At 37.5% G+C, this 19,986-nt stretch overlaps 1 protein-coding gene across 13 annotated transcripts in view; it reads left to right on the forward strand.

Moving 5' to 3' along the window:
- PARD3B (par-3 family cell polarity regulator beta) overlaps positions 1-19,986 on the forward strand; it is a 1,282,024-nt gene that overhangs the window by 1,042,131 nt on the left and 219,907 nt on the right. For all 13 annotated transcript variants that reach the window (XM_072620099.1, XM_072620101.1, XM_072620095.1 and 10 more), the window contains one exon: positions 6,914-7,024. In XM_072620099.1, the coding sequence (XP_072476200.1) occupies positions 6,914-7,024 (111 nt within the window). The remainder of the gene's footprint in view (positions 1-6,913; positions 7,025-19,986) is intronic.

The following is a 19,986-nucleotide window of genomic DNA, read 5'->3' on the forward strand; positions in this document are numbered from 1 at the left end:
GAGAGGAGAGAAGAAGAGATGGAGAGGAGAGGAGATGGAGAGGAGAGGAGATGGAGAGGAGAGGAAAAGAGGGGAGGGGAGGAAAGGGAGGGGAGGGGAGGGAGGGGAGGGGAGGGGAAGGACGTCTAGCCAGTAAACCCCAAAGGAAGAGGAGGGACACACAGAAGGAAGAGGATGATCTGAGTTACCCAGCTAGCTGGGTCCGCACTCCGGCATCTCGGTCTACTCACAGGTTGAGTTCATCCTTTGTTTTCAAAGAAGACCGTGTAACGAGTAATGAGACATTAAAGGGAAGGTCAAGAATTGTGGGTTTTAGTTCCAACTTTGCCAATTTCTACGTTTGTTACCTTAATAATGTCACTCCTCTGGGCCTCAGAATTCTGTCTATAAAGTGGGAATGGGAATTTTAACTAGAATGTCTGTAATTCAGTACTTATTCCTGGACTGCTTTCTGCCTTGCCCAAGCTTATTTTTGTCTTTTTGGAATTGATTTGTGACCATCATATTTGTCAAATGAAATAAATTCCTCATAGATCATGGCCCCTTTTGCTTGAAACTTGGACATAAGATCATATGCAGGAGTCAATCCATTTGTCATTTTTGTGGCTTTGCGTGATTTAACAGCTATTGAACCTTATTGATAAGAAGTCATTGCTGCATTTCCCAAATGGTTCTGCTGAAAGAATCCTTGACACATGATGTAAATAAGGGTTTCATGAGAAAGTTTCATTGCTAGTGATATTTTTTCCTTTAAAATGTTAAGTGTGAAATTACCTATGTATTTAAAATACATATTCTATGCAGCACATTTTAGTAGGGAAATAAATTTACTTTATTCTAGTCCTCTGACTAACCCTTTATAATCTTAAGAGTATTACAGATCCCCCTGCTCTATTTATATGTTCCACCACTATGGTTCAAATCTAACAGTGTTCCATGGCCAAATTAGTTTGGAAAACACTGCTTTACAGAATGTATGTACATCCCTCTCTCCCCCTAACTAACATGCTTTCCCGTTCTGTCTCCACAGTACCACTAAGCTATTTTTACTTGATAAAGAATAATTTACTAGCTAAAGCCATAAAGAGCAAAGTGTGGCAGGTGCTAGAATATTACCTCTGCCTTTGATATCAGGATCTCTTCCATCTCTGATCTCCAAAGGTTTAAAAGAAATCTGCGTAGTTAGAAAAAGATGTTTGGAACATGGAAAATATGCAAGATGTAAATCTAACATTTACAATCTAGCATTTTTGGTATCGTTGTTTTTATCATCTTCTATGGGCAAGATGAGGGGACTCACTTTATTTCCAATTCCTCACGATGACTTCTTCTGCCAAACATCATTATCATAGGGAGAGGTATTTTGAGATCACAGCCTCTGATAATTCAGCTATCCATTTAACTGCCATCTTTATACAGATGACTCCCCAATTTACTCTCCCCCACCTTGAACTCTCTCAAATTCCATCCACCTGGATGCCTCATCAGCACCTTAAACTTAACATATTTGGAACTAAACTTATTCTTTTTCCCCAAAAAAATCTCCTCCTCCTTCTGACTCTATGGTTTTGAAGTTTCTGAAACACCCTCATCAATTTCTTATATCTGAACTGTTGATTTTATTTTTTCCTCTTCCCTCTCTGGCACTCTACTACCTGATCAAACATCAAATCCAATCTATTCTTCTCCATGGTAACTTTAACATTTCTTCCTTCCTTGCTGTTTCCACTGCCACTTCACTAACACATGTCCTCATTATTACCCTCTTGAACTATTACAAGAGCCTCTTAGAATATCTTTCTGCCTCCACTCTACCCTCTCCTCTTCATTCTTTTATCCTTCGTACTACTTCCTGATTAATCTCCCTTTGCACAGAAATAGTAATGTTACCCCTCTGGTAGATCCGTAGGTAGATCTTAAGTTCAAACTAGGGTACACTGTCATTTGAATGAAAAAATGTAGATGGATGCAAGAAATGTTTGGGAAGTAAATTGATAAGACATGGTAACCAACTGAATATGGATGGTGAAAGAACAGGAAGAGTCATGAATGAGTCCGAGAATCTGAACTAGGGTGACTAGGAAGATAATGGTTCCCCTAAAACAAATAGGGGCATTTGGGAAGTGGAAATGAGTGGAAGTGGATGAGGTTCTGTTTTGCACATTTTGAATTTGAGATGCTGAGAGATCATCCAAGTGGATTTTTCCTATAGATATTTGTCACTTGGAAATGAATTCAGTAGAGAGATTGGATCTGGATGTGCCATATGCATGGAGATGAAAAAGGAGCTGATAAGATCACCAAGGGGAAGACTGTAGAGAAAAAGAATAGATATCCAAGGACAAAACTTAGAAGGTACCCACACTTGAGATGACTAATGATCTAGCAAAGATATATAAAAAGTGCAGTTAGGCAGCTCTGAAAAGAATAAGGAGAGAGTAGTTTCGTAGAAATCAGTGGGGAAGAAGGAAAGAGAGTTTCCAGGAAGGAGAGGTTGACAGTGTCAATACTGCAGAGGTCAAGGAGGATAAGAACTGAGAAAAAACCTTTGAATTTAACAGTTAGCAAATCAGTGATAACCACCAAGAGTACAATTTCAGTAGAGTTGGAGTCAGAAATCAGATTGAAAGGGCTAAGATGTGAGTGGTTCATGGTGAGGTGAGGATGGGCAGTTTTTCCAAAGAGTTTGGCAGTAAAACTGCAAAGAGATAGCTGGAGGGGATGGCAAGGCCAAGTGAAAGTTTGGGTGTTTTCCTCATAACTTCAGTAACTGGGGTTTTCTGTTCAAGCTTATAGAACAGATTTCCCGGACAAGTCTATCCCAGGACTTTGTTAGGTCCACATTCACTCAAAACAGTAGCTCGTGAGTATCCATCAATGCATTGTCCTTTAATAGTTACCAAGATGACACATTTAAAAGCTAAGGCCTTTAATGAAATAGTATAACAAAAATAAGTATAATAAAGCATTTCCTAGGGCATACTCCATACATCATTTGTAAGAAGAGCAGACACAGAGAGGAAACATACAAGCTGTATGTATGGAGATGAAACATGTGGTTGTGATGTTGGTCATCAGTGTCTTCTGATGTTGTATACTACTCCTGTTGGACATATTCCCCAATGATCTCCACCAGGTGCATCATCTCTGACGTGTATTGCTCTGCCAGCTACCTTAGCTCCACAAGACAGTTGGTGGCAGAATTTCTCTCTGTTTGTAGGTTCTGGCTTTAGCTTGAGTCCTTGTCTATGTGGATATCTCTTCCTCATGAGAAGAGTGAATTCTGCCATGCTCTTTTAGATTAAAGTCTTGAGATTTTCTCCACTCTTTCAGAAAAACAGTAGCCTTTATACTTAGCCTTATATGAACAGCAACCTAGGGGAGAAAACCCTCCAAACTTTTGGGTTAATTAAGGTTCTTTCTGTTCCATACAGGGTTATGCCTTCAATGGATTTTTTTTTATCTTGAGCAGATCCTTTGTCCCAGCTACCAAACTAGATATAGAAAATGTTTTCTTACCTAGGAAGAGGGTGCTCTGATTTAATCTGGTTTTTGAGCTGCATTTCCTAGTTTGTGACTCTTTGTTAAAGGTCTCAATTTTTATGCTTCCTTGTTGGTTTGACTACAGCTAGTGACTGAATGGGAAAAAAATTACTAAGTGTTTGCTATCTGCCAAGCACTGTGCTAACTGCTAAGAATACAAATAGGAAAAAAATGATGAGAATTCCTGCTTTCAAGGATACCACACTCTAATTTGGGGAGACAATTCATATAAAAGATTTCAGCCAAAAGATGATAAAAAAGGCCCAAATCCTAGTGACAAGGTAAACGGGAAAACCTCGGGTTCCTTAGGATGTACCTGCAAACTTTAGAAAGCATAGTGGCAGAGACTTTGGGTTCCTTAGGATGTACCTGCAGACTCTAGAGAGCATAGTATCAGGGCAGATGGTAAGGCCTGAAGGATCATAGGATGCAATGGCAAGGCAGATGGTAAGACATAATGTCCTCCATTTCACTGGAAGGCTTATAACTCATCCAAGTGGTATAAAAAGCCAGTTCCACCCAGTTTACCCATGGACTATGGCTGGCCTGATGGAAGATGTCCTGCTAATGTGGTAGCTGGGATGGCATCTGAGTTGGGTGGCCTGGAGGTGATGGGAGGAGGTCTGAAGGAAAGGTAAAGGAGAATGGCATTCCTTGGATGGTGTATTCTACCAAACTAACTGTCCCGATGGTGTCTAGTTACCCTCCACGCAAGAATTTTTTCTCCCAACTGCCAGGTCCTTCAGAGCCCAGGGCCTCCCAGTTCCTTAATTTCAAAAGTCACATCATCATTTCCATGTGGAGAATTTTGGAAAGGGGGGAATGTAGAGACAAAATAAAATTTAGGAGGCAAGGAATTTATGTTACCCTTGCCTAACCAAATTCTTGCCTTCGTTATATTTATGTAACCAGCCAGTCCTAAAGCCTTGTCAAGCTTTCAGTTCCCTTACATCAGGATAGAGAAGACCTGGGCTTAGGCAGTGATAGATTGTGTTGTTGGGGAAGAGGGGGTATGATTAATGGAGCAATGTTCCAGAAGAGGCTGAAGAAGAGGAAATCAAAGGCACAAGTAGTAGAATTTTCCTTGGCAAAGAAAGGGATTACCCTTTCCTCAGGGCAAAGGAGAAGAGAATATTTCAGAATGTAGAGTTTTAAGGTGTAGAAGGCAGGGGGTGGGGGAGCTCGTGAAAAAAATTATTGTGTTTTGCTTAGGAAAGTAGGATGTTTAGAATGGCTGCTTTGGGGGCATGATCTGGGAACAGGAACACCATGGCTACAATGAGAATCCATTTGACATTATATAACATGAATTTTCTATAAACCCAATTCAAAGTGCTGTGACTTTCTTTGGTGATGGTCAGCAGCTAAAAGGGAGAGAAGAGGGATGGTAGGGGTAATTCTGGGTTCACAACGAGGCAAGATGGTGATATAATAAAAAAATAAGGGAGTCAAAGGTTGAGAATTTGATGTATTTGAACTGGTATATATGAGACCAAGACCAAAGGAGGAAAGTGAAGCCAAAATAGGGGTAATGGATTAAAAAACAGGAAGGAAAGGAGAAATCAAAGGTCATAATGAGGATGTAGAATAAATTTAAGAGTGAGGCAGAAGGAAAGATAGGAGAGATACTGCTCAAAAGTGAAGAATTTCATTGTTGCAGTATAGTTGTGCCTGATGTTGACTGGCTATTCCTCTGAATGGTTGAGGAAAATTGAAGATCATTAGATTTGAGGCTGATGAAAGCTGAGGTCTAAGTATTCAAGGAGGTGTCAGCCTGAATATTGAATTTCTCAAGTATGAGGTTGGGGGTTGACGTGGAAAGAAAGACTGTGAGCCATGTTGGAAACTTCTCAAGGGAGAATTCTCTAAATGACAACGAAGTTCTGGATAGGGTTAAATACCAGCATTCAATGACCCTCCAAGGAGATGAGGTTGCACTGATGGGAGGTAGGAGAGAGTAAACTGATAATACAGAGTCAAAGGCATCCTGATTCTTTTTTCTCATGACCCTGTGTGGCAAGAGTATAAGAGAAGAAATAGCCTTCGCTGGAGATCCCAGATAAATGGTGTCTTCCTAGAAGGTCAAGTTTCTGTGAAGTTAAAAAAAAAAGTGTGAGAAAAAAGATGAAGATTTTGTTAAAAGCTTAAGTAGAGGTTTCATAGGGAACAGTGGAAGAGCCACACAGGAGAGGCTAGGGTATGGAGGGCCCACACTGAGACTGTGGAAAGGGCTAATGAGGGACAAGGGTTTTCACCTTTACAAAAGCACAGCTCTCAAGCATATGAATTACTGAAGTTGAAAATGAGATGACTTAGGATGACTGAGAACTGTAGGATCTGAAGATGGCAGAGCACATCACTGGAATGTCTTTGAGAAGACTGAGGAGCTGGGGTTGAGAGGATGGAGAAGTTGGGAGGGAGAAAGCTAAGGCAGAAAACTCAAAAATGTAAAGACAGCTCAGCGATACAATGGATGCAGCACTGGATCTTAGGACATACTGGAGTGGTTTGCCATTTCCTTCTCCAGCTCATTTTACAGATGTGGAAACTGAGGCAAACAGGGTTAAATGACTTGCCCAAGGTCACACAGATAATAATTGCCTGAGGCCACATTTGAACTCAGATCTTTCTTAGTCCAGTCCTGGCACTCTATCCACTGCACCACCTAGCTGCCTCTGAGATTATCTCCCATTAAATTTTGTATGTTTTGTAAGTACATAAGTATCTGCATGTTGTCTCTCCCATCGTAATGTGACCTAATTAAGAGCAAGGATTAGTTTTTTATCTTTCATTGCTAACCTCAGTATTTAGCACAGGACTTAGTACATAATAAATGCTTACTAAATGCTTATTGACCTGCAGCCTAATTTAATTAATCTCTCCTAGCCTCAGTCACCTCATCCATAAAATGGAAACAATGATATTCAGTGTCATCATTATCTCGTGTATATATGACTACTCCTCTGAGTGGCTGAGGTACACTAAAGGTCAATAGATTTGAGGCTGATGAATTAGGAGGTCTAAGTATTCAAGGGGATGTCCGTCAGAATATTGAAGTCCTTGAATCTGAGGGATATGTGTGTGCAGATGTATGGATGTGTGTATTTTTGTGTGCATACATATATATGTACATATATTAAGCAACCTCATGATATTCTTTTGATAAAAGTGCTTTTCAGACCTCAGAAGGCTATACGAATGTGACTTATTTCTATTGTTGATATGCTTTTATTGTCTGTAATGTCAGTTTTCTAATACTATGGAAGACTGTGGTTTTGCAGGAATTATTGTAGCTAAGAATAACTATAAGGATAATAAGATTACTGCTAATCATCATTATCCCTGCTCCTCCCCCTTTGTGTTTTCCCAGATTTGGGAAGAAAAAAGAGGATAAAGGTGGAAAAAATGAACAGAAGGGAAATCTAAAGCAAGGCACACTTCAAGAAGAAGAGTTAGAAAAAATGAAGGAAGAACGTGAAAGGTAAGCCCAAATCTAGTTTTCCATACAGACATACCCTTCTATGAAGGGAGTCCATCCAACATTAATGAACAGTGATATCATTCGTTTGTTTTTTTTCCTGTTACTCCAGCTCTGTAATTCTGTTGGTATAAAGAACTCCTGGTGTGGACATTCCATCCACCAATAAAGACCAGCAACTGTTATGTACTTGAAGCTTTCTAGTGCCTGGGGCACTAGAAGAATTGATTGCCCAAGATCAGATAACTAGTATGTAACTAAGGCAGGACTTGAACTCAGTTCTTCTAGATCCAAGGCTAACCCTTCATCTACCCAGTTGCATGACCTCTTCAAAATGTAAATAGTACCCAATCTTCCTCTAATACTTTTCCTGTGGAACTCAGTATTCCCTATTTTAATTTAATACGGTACATTCTTGGAACCAGTCAACAAAGCTTCCATAAATGTAGTCAGAGCCTTGAACTTTCAGAGAGTTGAAAAAGATTTATATTTTCTACTCCAGCCATTAACTGATGCATGGATTTCCATCTAAAAAAAATCTGTAGCAGGTACTCATCCAACATCCATTTGAATACAGTCAGGAACAGGAAATTCATATTAGTTATCCCATTCTGTTTCAGGTAGCTTTAACTGTTAGTAAATTCTTCCTTCTATAGACTTGAAATATGGTTTTTCATAACTTAAGATAACACAGAATCTAGAATTAAGGGAAGCAGCGAGGTGGTAAAGAGGATAGAGAACTACCAGTAGAATTGGAAAGGTTGGAGTTCAGCTTTCCCAACTCTTTGTGGGTCCATTGGAGGTTTTCTTGGCAAAGATACCAGATGACTTTGGCATTTCTTTCTCCAGTTCATCTTACAGATGAGGAACTGAGGTAAGCAGGATAAAGTGACTTACCTAGGGTCACACTGCTAGTAAGTATTTGAGACCAAATTTGAACTCAGGAAGATGGGTCTCTGATTCCAGGTCTGATGCTCTATCTGCTGTACCACCTAGCTGCCCCATATGTAAGAATGTATGTACACACACACATATGTGTGTGTATATATGTATATGTGTACATATATATATAAATATTTTTGTTGGTGTTAGAGATCAACTAGTTCAAGCCTCTTTCCCAGATAAAAGAAAATGAAGGCCAAAGAGGTCGAATGTCTTACCCAGTATCACAAAGGCATTATAGCAGAGCCCAGGTCTTACGCCAAAGCTGTTACTCTTTCAAATACACGATCAGGCCATGTCTCTGGGTCCCAGTTCTATTCTCTGTATTCCTTCAAAATAAAATCTAATCCCTTTTCTACATGGCAGCCCTTCAAATAGATGAAGGCAACAAGTTGATTTGAATTCATTTTTAAAATTTAACTTCTTTTCATTTAAAAATCTTTTTTCCCCTCATTCCCCCTTCTCTACCTTCCCTCATTGAAAAAAAAGAGAGAAGCAAAATCAAAAAGAGAGAAGCAAAAAAAAAAAATTGCAACAAATATACATAATCAAGTAAAACAAATTCCTGAGGCATTGATCATATTCAGAAATATATCTCATTATGTTAATCTGCATTCTTTGGTCTCTCAAAGTTTCTTGTCTTTGCAATACAGTTATTGTACATTCTACTCAATTCACTCTGCATCAGTTCACAGAAGTTTGCCAGGTTTCTCTGAACCTCTCCCTTTCTTCATTTTTTATGACATGGTAGTATTCCCTTACATTGATTTACCGTAATTGGTTCAGTCATTCTCACATGGATGGACACCTCCTTAGTTTCCAGTTCTTTGTCATCACAAAAAGAGCTGCCATAAATATTTTTGTGCATGTGGGCCCGTTTCCTCTTTCTTTGTTATCTTTGGGTATAGTCCATTTCATAAGGGAGGAAATAAGGGAGCTAGCATTTGTTAAGTACCTGCTATATGCCAGACATTGTGCTCTGCATTTTTAAAGGATCTCATTTGATTCCCACAACAACCCTGGAAGGTAGTTGCTATTGTATTAAAGCCAGGTACAGCGATCACTGGAATGTGGTAGGTGTCTATGCACAACCTATGAGGATGAAGCCAAGAAGATAGGTCATTGTGATGATGTAAAAGGAAAATAGAATTTTTCAGGATTTTCATTATATTTATAGAAAAAATAGCCCCACATTCACTTGTTATTATTTATATGATATAAACTGCGCTACTTATAGTTCAGAGGACAGGCTGGTTCCTGTTTGGACTGTATTTAGCTGTAGAAGATACTTATTCAGATCCTAAGAAATGATTAAACATCAGGTTTTAGCTGATGATAGTGGCCTTAAAATTACTGTTCTGTGTTCCTGATTTTTGCCACACTCTGGTGTGCCTTTATTTTAAACTGCTGACTCCCACTTTGGATACTGGCCATCTGAGAAGTGTTCATCCTTCATTATAAAGAAGCCAATGTCTTTTATTAGGTTTCTGGCAAGCCTGGCAGTATAGACCCCATCTGTTATAAGGACCAGTTTCCTTTACTAAACTATTGGCAGATCATAAGAGATGAATTCTTTCTTGAGGAATTAATGTTTCAGTTGAAAACGTAATCGTCCTCCACGTTTCTTTGATATTAACTCTGGTACTTTGCTCAAGCAAAGGCCATATTTTAAAGCAGTTAATTGAATATTCACATTTCCCTAGATGATTCTTTCCTTTCATAGGTAAAGGAAATCTGGAAAAAACTTAAAAATGTGATGAAGTTAGAAAATAATTTTAAATACTGGATTCAGTTTTCATAGCCTACAAAGCTAGTATCATTCATGCATGTGTGGTATTTGTAGAGTGCCAAGCACCATACTAACTTTGGGGGAATCCAAAGCTGAAAACAACAGAAGTGTGCCCCTGATAATCTAGTGATCCACTGGGGAGAAACAATGAATATACAAATAAGTAAAAACAAAATAAATACATCATCTGGAGTTAGAAGGCCCTAACACCTGGGAGACAGAGGAGGTGACACTAAGGTGAGTAGGCCCTCTCCACTTGGCTTTGCCAATTATTCTCTTCCCTTATCAAAAAGAAACATCTGTTGTGACATTGAGTATGGGTAGTGAGAAAGTCCTATCTGTTCATTTGGATTTCTTGGACACAGCCTTTGGGGATTATCTCCTGTGAACCTTTGAGGCTCCTATTGTCTGTCACCTGTTCCCATTCAGATGGTTGACTTTATCAATATCGGAGTGGAAGTGGGGGAGCGAGGAGGGGAGACCTATTTAGTTCTCTCTAAGGTTTTGAACGGTTGATAAGCTCAGTCACAGATTCAACAGAGCGGTTAAAAAGAAATCAAGGTCTCTGTATTGTTGTTGTCTGTCTGCCTAAACAAAGTTGCCCCAAAGGCAGCAAAGATGAATTTTATCATTATCCCAAGATTCAGTAATCCTGTCATGTAAAAAGTAATTCAAGCTAAGATTTTAGTGTATATGCTGGCCAAGACATGCATGTATACATTATTATTCTTATAAGTATATATGTGTCATTATATATACATATATTATATATAATGTATATATTGTTATATGACTATATGCTTTATTATTAATGTATATATTGGCCAAGACATCTGTGCAGCAATGATTTTAATGTGTATATTATTATATGTATAGATATACATTGTACCATATATAGTATAGTATATGTATACATACAGTATATATATTGAACATCTATTATATGACTATCTATTTTATATATATTATTAATATATAGGCAAAGATGTCTATGCAGCCAGGCCCTAGCATAGATCTCGCTGCTTCTATGACTTTACTAGCTGCAGCTTTGTCTGCATCGCAGGCTTCCTCATCTTCAGAAAGCCGAGCTTCCAATTGGCCTGCCAAAGTGCAGACTTCACATTTTTTTTTGCAACTCGGGTCTTGCTTGGGGATGGAAAAAATCAGAGTGGCTGTAGAACAGCATGCCAGGTGGAAAATTGATAACCCATAAAATAAGGCAGGTAGTCTTTAAGTAAAAGATCATTTCCTTCCTGAATTCGCCTTTAGAAAATAGCAACCCCAGGGAATTTTGTTCTCAAATGCTAGACTGTAAATTAACCCAGCCTGGCTATTTGGGCTTCTGCTTCAATTTTTCTTTAAATATGACTGCTCAAAATATTCAAAGACCTATCCTATTAGCCTCCATTTATACCACTTCCCAAATGTGAAAACATAAAACATACCTGATATGTGTTTCCCAGAGATAGAATCATCCATTTCAGGTGCTGGTAGAAAAAAAAATCAGAGTAGCCAGTTTTAGCCCTGGGTGCAAGAGGATTAATTTCAAGGACATTTCAACATCTCAGCAGCTGTGGGCCTTGGGTGGTAGTCGAGGCCAGGTTGATATGTAGTGCACATTTGGCCAACATCCAAGTGCTGGAGTCCTATTTCCAAGATCTCCAGTGAAGAATATCTTCTTGATCCTCCCGTAGTGAGCAAATTCACAACTCTTAAAAAACTCAACAAGCATATTACTCCTCTAAGGCACTTCTGTATTTAAAAAGAGTGGAATAATATTTAACAAACTACATAGAGCTTTTTATAATATAATTTAAGATGTCTCTCAAACTATCTCAAGAAAAGTAACCGTGGAATAGTTGCAGAAATCTCATTCTCTTTCTGGCCTATATTTCCATGTATTACGTACTTGTTATGTAATTGGTCTTCAGAGTCACTGATAGCAAAGGATATTTGAAATTCTCAAAAGATTTAACTGACATGCAGGTTGCACACCACCCCACTCCCCCCAAATCCTTCCTTACCATTGTGATTTTTGGCTTAGAAATTCAGACCAAAGAAGAAGAATATCTTATCTAGTCTAAGATGCAAAATGTGGCTAGGACATTAGTATTAAACTTTTGCCTTTTTGTATGAAAATTGCTAAGAGAACCAACTGACAAAACAGTCTGGCACCATCAAATAACTACCCTTGGTAACCCTAATTAGCTACCCTTTTCATTCTGCTTGAATTCAAATCCTAGAGATAAAAGGAACTTCAAGAGGTCAATCTCCTACCTAAAGCATAAATCTCTTCTATTGTAGCTCCAGTGAATGGTCATTCAGGTAGTATAGGTACTTTTGCATCACCTGTGACTAGAAATTCACTACCTTCTAATGCAGCCCACCATGTTGTCCCAAAGTCTTTTGTTAGAACAGATGGTGAGAATCCAGTCTTCCATGGAACCTCTGAAGTCTTAAGATCGCTATCAAATACTAATTCCAAGAAAAATGGATTACCTATTGAATGACAAAATACATTTTTTGGTACGACTTTCTTTGAAAGTTTTGTGAGTTGTTTTTTTCCCTTAACTGACGGACTGATATAATATACTACCTGTTCGATCCATGAGAACAAAGAAAACCCCAGCACTAAATTTTTTTTCCTGTGTTTTTGTTTTAATGTGTCTTCTTGATCCATTTCTTTTCCCATATCTCATTCCCTAGGGTGTAAATGTTTAGATGTTACATGTGTATAACACATGTAGGAGTGACTAGGTAAGTATAGAAGCCAGTGGGGATATAGAATGTTCTTTAGGTTTTCCTGTCTGAATAATGGTTACCATTAATAGATATTTCTACATAATAGAAGAATCTCATCCAAATTTCACCTTAGACATCTACTAGTTATACAACTTTGGTCTTGTCTTCGATACCTCTGCTCTAGGCAGTTCTTTCAAGAGTATAAGTTACAGAAAAGATTCAGACCTGGATTGGCAGAGGGAATTTCCTCAAAGAGAATTGTTTATACCAATGAAAGCATGGGTCCAATCCCTATCCCCCTTCTTTGACTGAATTTGCCTTTTCTATGATGTGACTGCACAGGCCTACACACACCATTCTTGTCTGCAGATCTGAAGTCAAACTTTCACACCCAAGATGATTTGGAAGGATTGTTAGCCTGTTTTTTGTTGCCTGAGCTGCTGATATATCCTTCCTGATACAAGTCAAATAGTTCATTGCACTAAGGCTCCATTTAAAATCAGCCCATCATTTTGTTTAAGCTTCACTGAGTTTGGGCATAATAAAACATTAGTGTGAAGGGCCTGCATCTAGAAGGGCCTCAAAGGAAAAAGAGAGAAGTAAGCGTTGTACCCACGATTATTTCTGTAAGAATTTTTATCAAGCTGAAGTATATTTGCATTTTCAAAGCGTCCATCGTAAAGCATCCAGCCTGTCATTTCAGAATCTGATAGCATGGATTTCTTTTAACCAATCAGCAAAGACTGGAGCCACTACTATTTTTAACATAAATTTTTGGGGTTTTTTTTTTTTTTTTTTAAACTTAAGTAACAGACAAGGAATCAGAATAGAAAGTAAAGAACTTATTTAAGTTTGCAACCTGAAAATGATCAAAGTAGCCAAACCAATGTATGAAATACTGAATTTTCCCTCACCTTTGCCTAAGCAGTGATAAGGCCTTTTGGAAAGTAAGTTAAATGAATATTAGTTTAGAACAAATTATTTTCTCTGTATTTTCATAGGTTTACTTTCCTATAGAATTTCTATTGAGACCAACAGCTGTCTTCTGATAGAGTGTGCCAGTCAAGACACTGGAATAAAATATCACTAACGGAAAATTTCTTACTGATGTTAGTAGGATTGTAATAGATAGCAAATGACTTGTGCATATAACCTTTCCTGGGTTAGCATATGATAAGTAGCTAGTTTATTCCATAATGTTTCTCTGCATCTTATTGTCATTTTAGTAGCATAAACAATGGAATGGGGGAAGAAAAGCTAATACCTTAAGTTTTGGAGCTGAGAAATATGAAAACATATGGCTCTTGTTTTCAGCAAGAACCCAATGCCCAAGTGAGAGTGAATCTAAAATTTGGGAAAGTTAAATGGTTTCAATTTCTGAATTCAAGGTTCTTGGTTTTCTTTACTTTTAGGAAGCTTTCCAAAACCTGCAGTGAGCTTCTCCCTTCCCTTATCAGCTGCTGCGCTTCTTGCCTATTCCCATAGTTTAAATCAATACATGTGTTTTTGATATTTGGCAAACCGAGATTTAATTCTGCAGCTGCAAGTTCCCCACATAAACGAAATGCATCTTACAGAAATAAAAACATTCAGAAACCATTTATAGATTGAGAATACTGGTGGGTGAAAATCTATTCCCAGCCTCTCAGCATTTTATTTAATTATGGGAGATTTTGTGTTACTGGAAATTGAAATGAAAACCAGAAAGGCTAGAGTTTGAGATTCCATCTAGGAGTTGTTCAGAAATGAGAAAATGAAGATTTTTATTTTATTCTAAATCAAAATGTAAAACAACTAAGTGCAACTTTGTGAATTAATATTTTCATCATAAGCATGAATATACTACACATGTATGTAAACATTTGAAATGACTAAAGATTTCACAGCCCCAGTGAAAGGGATCTACCAAGGAACATTCTTTCAATTAGTGGGATGATTCTTACTAATTAATGATTCATCTAACTTTTTACATTGAATGTAATGATTGTAGATTCCCATATTCCAGCACCATGATTATTTTTAAAGTATAATTCAACATCACTTTGCTCCTCATTGAAGAGTCCAGCCATTGTAGCACAAGTCCAGTCTATGATTTTAGACAAAATAAGTGCTGGACAGAATCCCAGTTTTAATAGTCCAAATTTATTATTGCCATTGAATCCTGATCAGATCATGGACTGGATAGGATCCCAGTTTTTTAAATGCCCCAATTTATTGCTGCCTTGGAATCCTGATGAGAATACACCTTGGTTAAGACTTTAATATAAAAATAATAATAAATAAATCCAGTTAATTACCTTTGGATTCTTCTTAGATCATCACAGTAAAGACTGGTATATGTGAGCTATGAAAAATATTACTAGGTGGTGTTGCTAAGGCCAAGGTCAGAGTTTCATTTTGTGCTGACTGAATGAAGTTATCAGGTTTCAGTTTCTCATAGGGCTAAAATTCTCGCTGAATGGAAGGACTGTTTTGCTAGATCCCAATGAATCTAAATTATATTAGTGTTAGATTGCCTATTGTGGCTTTCCTGAGAACTTGATTCAAAAACAAAAACAAAAAACAGAGCTCCTAGACAAAAGACTCAGAAGGCTGGAATTCCTTCTAGGGACCAGCTTCCAGGATCTACCTCTGAATTGACCAGAAAAAGTATCAGCTTGTTGAGGGAGAGGACCAGGTATATACATTTATTTACTTTTATATCACCGTTACTCCAGGAGAACTGGTATGGTAAACAATATAGTGTGTTCTGATAACCTAGTTTAGCTAATTATCTGTACCCCAGAGGGAGGGTTTTCTTCCTTCTATCCCAGTGCCCTACCAGCAGTTTGCATGAGCACAAGTCCTTTTATGGAGCTTAAATCAGTGTTAGACGTGCTGTAGGAGGCTACATGTCAACTGAGTCTGCCTGATACATAGCATGAATCATTTGACCAGCATTCTTTCCAGTGGCTATTTAGCCAAATTTCTGAGGCTAAAACCCACCATCTCTTACAAAAATAGAAGAAAAAACACTGCCACAGGAAAAACTCCTTAGAGTAAGAGAGTATATGATTAAATGCTACCATAATATCATTGAAATCTATAAAAAAAAATAGAGAACTCATTACTTTAATGAGTTATTTAAGTACAACTATTTAGTATTGTTGAAAGTTATGCTGACTCAGGGATCCCTTCTCCCCAGCTGTGCTTGTCAGTCACTACTGGGGGAGAAGGCACTCAGTCTGCAGCTTCGTATTAATTGCTTTCCATCGTGTAACAAGTCAATCTCTACCTGTTTGTACCTGGTAATTGTTACATACCTGCCACCTTGGGGAGGAGCTGAAATGCAAATGGCCCATCCCCTTTTGCTGACCTGGACCTATCCAAATTGTCTTTATCTCATTATGAAAATTATCAGTAAAAGCTGACTCCAGGTTGAACCCCTGACCCATCCCCAGGGATCAGTCCGTCAATGTGTTGCTACCTTGACATACTTTTAATAAACTACTTTTTATTCTCTTTGTCCAGAGTTTTGTTTCCATAATCAGGGCAAAAGCCAGAACAAAGAATTTTCCTTTTAACAATATGTTTGAACTAATAAAGAAGTGGCAAAAATTATAAACTATGCTAACCCAGGTTACGTAGTTCTGTTTTCTGGTTTTAATGACTTTCTGCTTTGTAAGCCAATCTATGTACAGACATGTTGAAATTATATATATATATATATATATGTGTGTATGTATTTAAGTATAAGGGGAAACTAATTCTGTACTTTTCCTGCCAAATAGAGCTGGGTTTTTTTTTTATTATTTTTATTTGTTTTTCTGACTTTGAACAAGTCACTTCATAATCCATATGCCCCATTTTCTTCCTTTCTTCTACGAAATGGGAATGGTAACTTCCATATGTCTCTTTTATATTCATATTTACGTTTCTCATTGATAAATATTTTAAAATTATTTTGAGTTTCTTGGAAGAGCTATATGAAATAAAGTTTGATTATAAAGAACTCAAAATGATTTATTAAATTAACACCTGTATGCCCAAGTTATGTACATAACTCATTTGAGTTAATAAAATGTTCCTGAAAAAAATGCAGATAAAGCAAATTACACTTTTCCATTAACATTTTCAAATTTGGAAATGCTTTAGCTTTCTTTCTGATTGATCTCCATTTGGCAGTAGTTCCTAAAACATAACACTTCTCTCTAATCCTACCAAAAAAAAAGTCTGGCACAAAATATTACAGAAAAGAGGAAGCTGCTACTCCAGCCAGCACTCATGAAGACTGTTGGCTGGGTTAGGACAAGATGGGACCCTTGGAATCTGCATGTTCATGAACTGTATTCCCACAAAGTGATTTGGTGCTGAAATTCATAAAATGATTACATTTGTACTGCTATAACATTTTAAAATTATGGTTGGGACATCTGTATTTTGTCTAACATTTTCAATTGTATTCCTTGAAGGCACGGAAGACCAAAATCTATGGCTTCCACCCTTTTATCATTTTCAAATAACTAATTTATTTTATCATTTTCATAGTTCAAATAACTAAATATTGTATCATTCTCAAATAACCAATGAAACACCTTGTATTCTTCCTCAGTTGACTATCAGTAAATATAAAAATGAAGCTAGTGTCTTCCCCAGCTTCAGATTCCTACCTCCTGGTCTTTGCATATTTTGGTTGGTTTGTTTGTCTGAATATTGGAAAATAAGGCATTTGAGGACAGGGGAGGAGGGCATATTCTATCATCATCATCACAATGGTAGTAAAACAGCAAGCATTTATATTGTGATTTTTTAAGATTTGCATGCTTTACAAATATTATCTCATTTTATCCTTATAATAATCTTGGGAGGTAGGCCCTTTATCTCCATTTTACAGATGAAGAAACGGAGGCAGAGAAATTTAGTGACCTGCCCAAGGTCAGACAACTTACAAAGGTCTGAGGCTGAATTTGAACTCAGGTCTTCCTCCTACAGATATAGGACTTTATCCACTGTACCAACTTACTGCCTAACTCAGGTCCTTTGAGGAATCTGACAAGTAGAATTTATGGAAACAAGATTTTTTGTGATAAATCACACTTAGAGAGAATGTTAAAAATTTTGTGAGGTAATATAAGTATTGTTATTCCCATTTTACAGGAAGGAACTTGAGGCTTAGAGTTTAAATTACTTGCCCATAGTCACTCACCTTATTAAATGTGGGAGGTAGAATTCAGACCCATGTTTACTGACCTCAAGTGCCATCAATCCTCTTCCCAGTGTGCCTTGATGAGTCTTAATTTTTTTGGAAATGATATGCTAGGGGGAAAAAAGAGTCATAAATAAATGGCTTTACTCATTCCAGTTTTCTACCCCAATTTTTTAGCTTTAATGGCTGTGGTTTTCACCCAATCCAAACTACTTGTCCAACCCTAAGTATATATTTCACTTGCCTCTCTGTGTATCTTTGCCTGGGACATCTCCCCAATCTCAACTATGCCACTCCAGTGGAGACGCCCATCCTTGGAGGTCCGGCTCAGGTGCCCTCCAGAATCTTCCTCTTCAGACAGGATTCGTCTGCTCAGTACATTTAAATAGTTTCCACCATTTATGTGACACTTACCATGTTCTTCTACCTTTAACTATTTATCATCCAGATCTCATTATCTCAGCCAAATTGTAAGTTCCTCAAAGGCAGGGACTATATCTTGTTCATTTTATGTAAATATAAATACAAGCTTCCCCTGCTCCTCTTTCTCTCCCCCCCCTCCAAGTGGACAGTGAGTTGAATAGAAAATACAAAAATGAAAGACAACTCAAAGTGGGAAAGGCTAATTTGATGCATAAACAGAGAAAACAGAAAATAAGATTTTTTTTCCATGATCACTGAAATTGCATCAGGATCCATCCAACCATGTTTAACTGGCAACATTACAACAGAAATGAGTCAATTAAGTACTGGAGCCAATGTTGCTCAGCCCATCATGCCTGTTGACACCTGTTTGACTACAGAAGAACAAAAGTCCTGAGAGACTAGCGTGTAAAGTGAATGAGAATTTACCCACTTCACAAACAAATGAAAATGCTGTGGGCCCAGAGAATATTTGTGAATTGAGAATTTTTTTTCATAGCTCTAAATTTAACCAGCTGGAATTACTTTTTAAGTACCGTCCCTTTTCAACCTTTTGAAATGAAAGATTTGCCTTTAAATGGGAAATCTGCATTTGATTGTACAGATGAAACACAACATCCTTAGCTTATTCTCCACAAAAGCAGAATCTTTTTATACCCTACTTGTTCTGTCAAAACCACTATTCCAGAAATAAATTTCAGACGAGCATGAAGAACTGTGCCTACATGTTAGTATTAAAGATGACCAAAAAATGGTAACCATTTCCAATGAGCCAAATGCCTTGTAATGAGACTCTCAGGAGTGGGCTGTTGCTGATCTGTTGGCTCACAGTTGAGAGCACAGCCAACACTCAAAGCCCATATGCTATGGAAGAGTACATACATGGTTATATTTAATCTTGGTTCCATTTTCTTCTCTCCAGCTAGACTGTAAACTTCAAGACAAAATATTGCCTTTCACATCGATTCTTCTATAGCTTAGCACTGTGTTCAGCACCAAGAAGATATTTACTAACTTGACATGGCTTGAATAGAGAAAAAATGAGTACCATTAGAACAAATTATTGTGTAATTAAGCCTGCTGCTAAGGGGCAAATGAATCATTGGCACATTTAAGTGGTAGGACAATACATAATTGGGCATCTCTCAAATCCTTGCTTACTTTGAACAGTTGTTTAGTTGTTTTTTAAATGTGTCCAACATGACCCCACTTAGAGTTTTTTCTGGCAAAGATACTAGTTTGCCATTAACTTCTCCAGCTCATTTTATAGAGAAGGAAACTGAGGCAAACAGAGTTAAGTGACTTACCCAGAGTCACACTGCCAGTAAGTGTCCAAAGTCAGATTTGAACTCTATCTATCTATCTTCACTGTGCTACAATGAAGTAAAAAGAAAAGGAACTTTTTCAAAAGTGACAGAGGTTTGTGAGAGCTTTTTTACATATCATTTTTCCTTCCTTCAATGTAAACTTCAGAGCAGAGACTGATTTTTCATGTTAGTTCTTTGTCTTCAATGCCGATTGCAGTATCTTGCCAGTAATAGAAACTTATTAAATGTCAGATTAGGGAGAAGGAAAAAAAAAGAAAAAGTAGTGGAGAAAGAATTGTGTAGATTAAGCCTTTTTCAGAATGAAAGTGACCTTTATTATTGATGACATTGGCAGCTGAATTAAGAATTCTATTAGTGATGATGTTAAAGCTGGCACATTTTCAATTCAGATGGACGCTGAAGACATGGACATAATTGATATTTGTTCAATATACTAAGATGTATCATGGAGGCTTTGATGTTCATAGAAAACTGCATGTACTGTAGAAAATGTATGCCAGACACTTGGAAATGTTTTCAGACCAAATTATATGTCTTTTAAAAAATGTATGGCATC

This window comes from Notamacropus eugenii, chromosome 6, assembly GCF_028372415.1.
Source record: "Notamacropus eugenii isolate mMacEug1 chromosome 6, mMacEug1.pri_v2, whole genome shotgun sequence".
Taxonomy (NCBI): Eukaryota; Metazoa; Chordata; class Mammalia; order Diprotodontia; family Macropodidae; genus Notamacropus; species Notamacropus eugenii.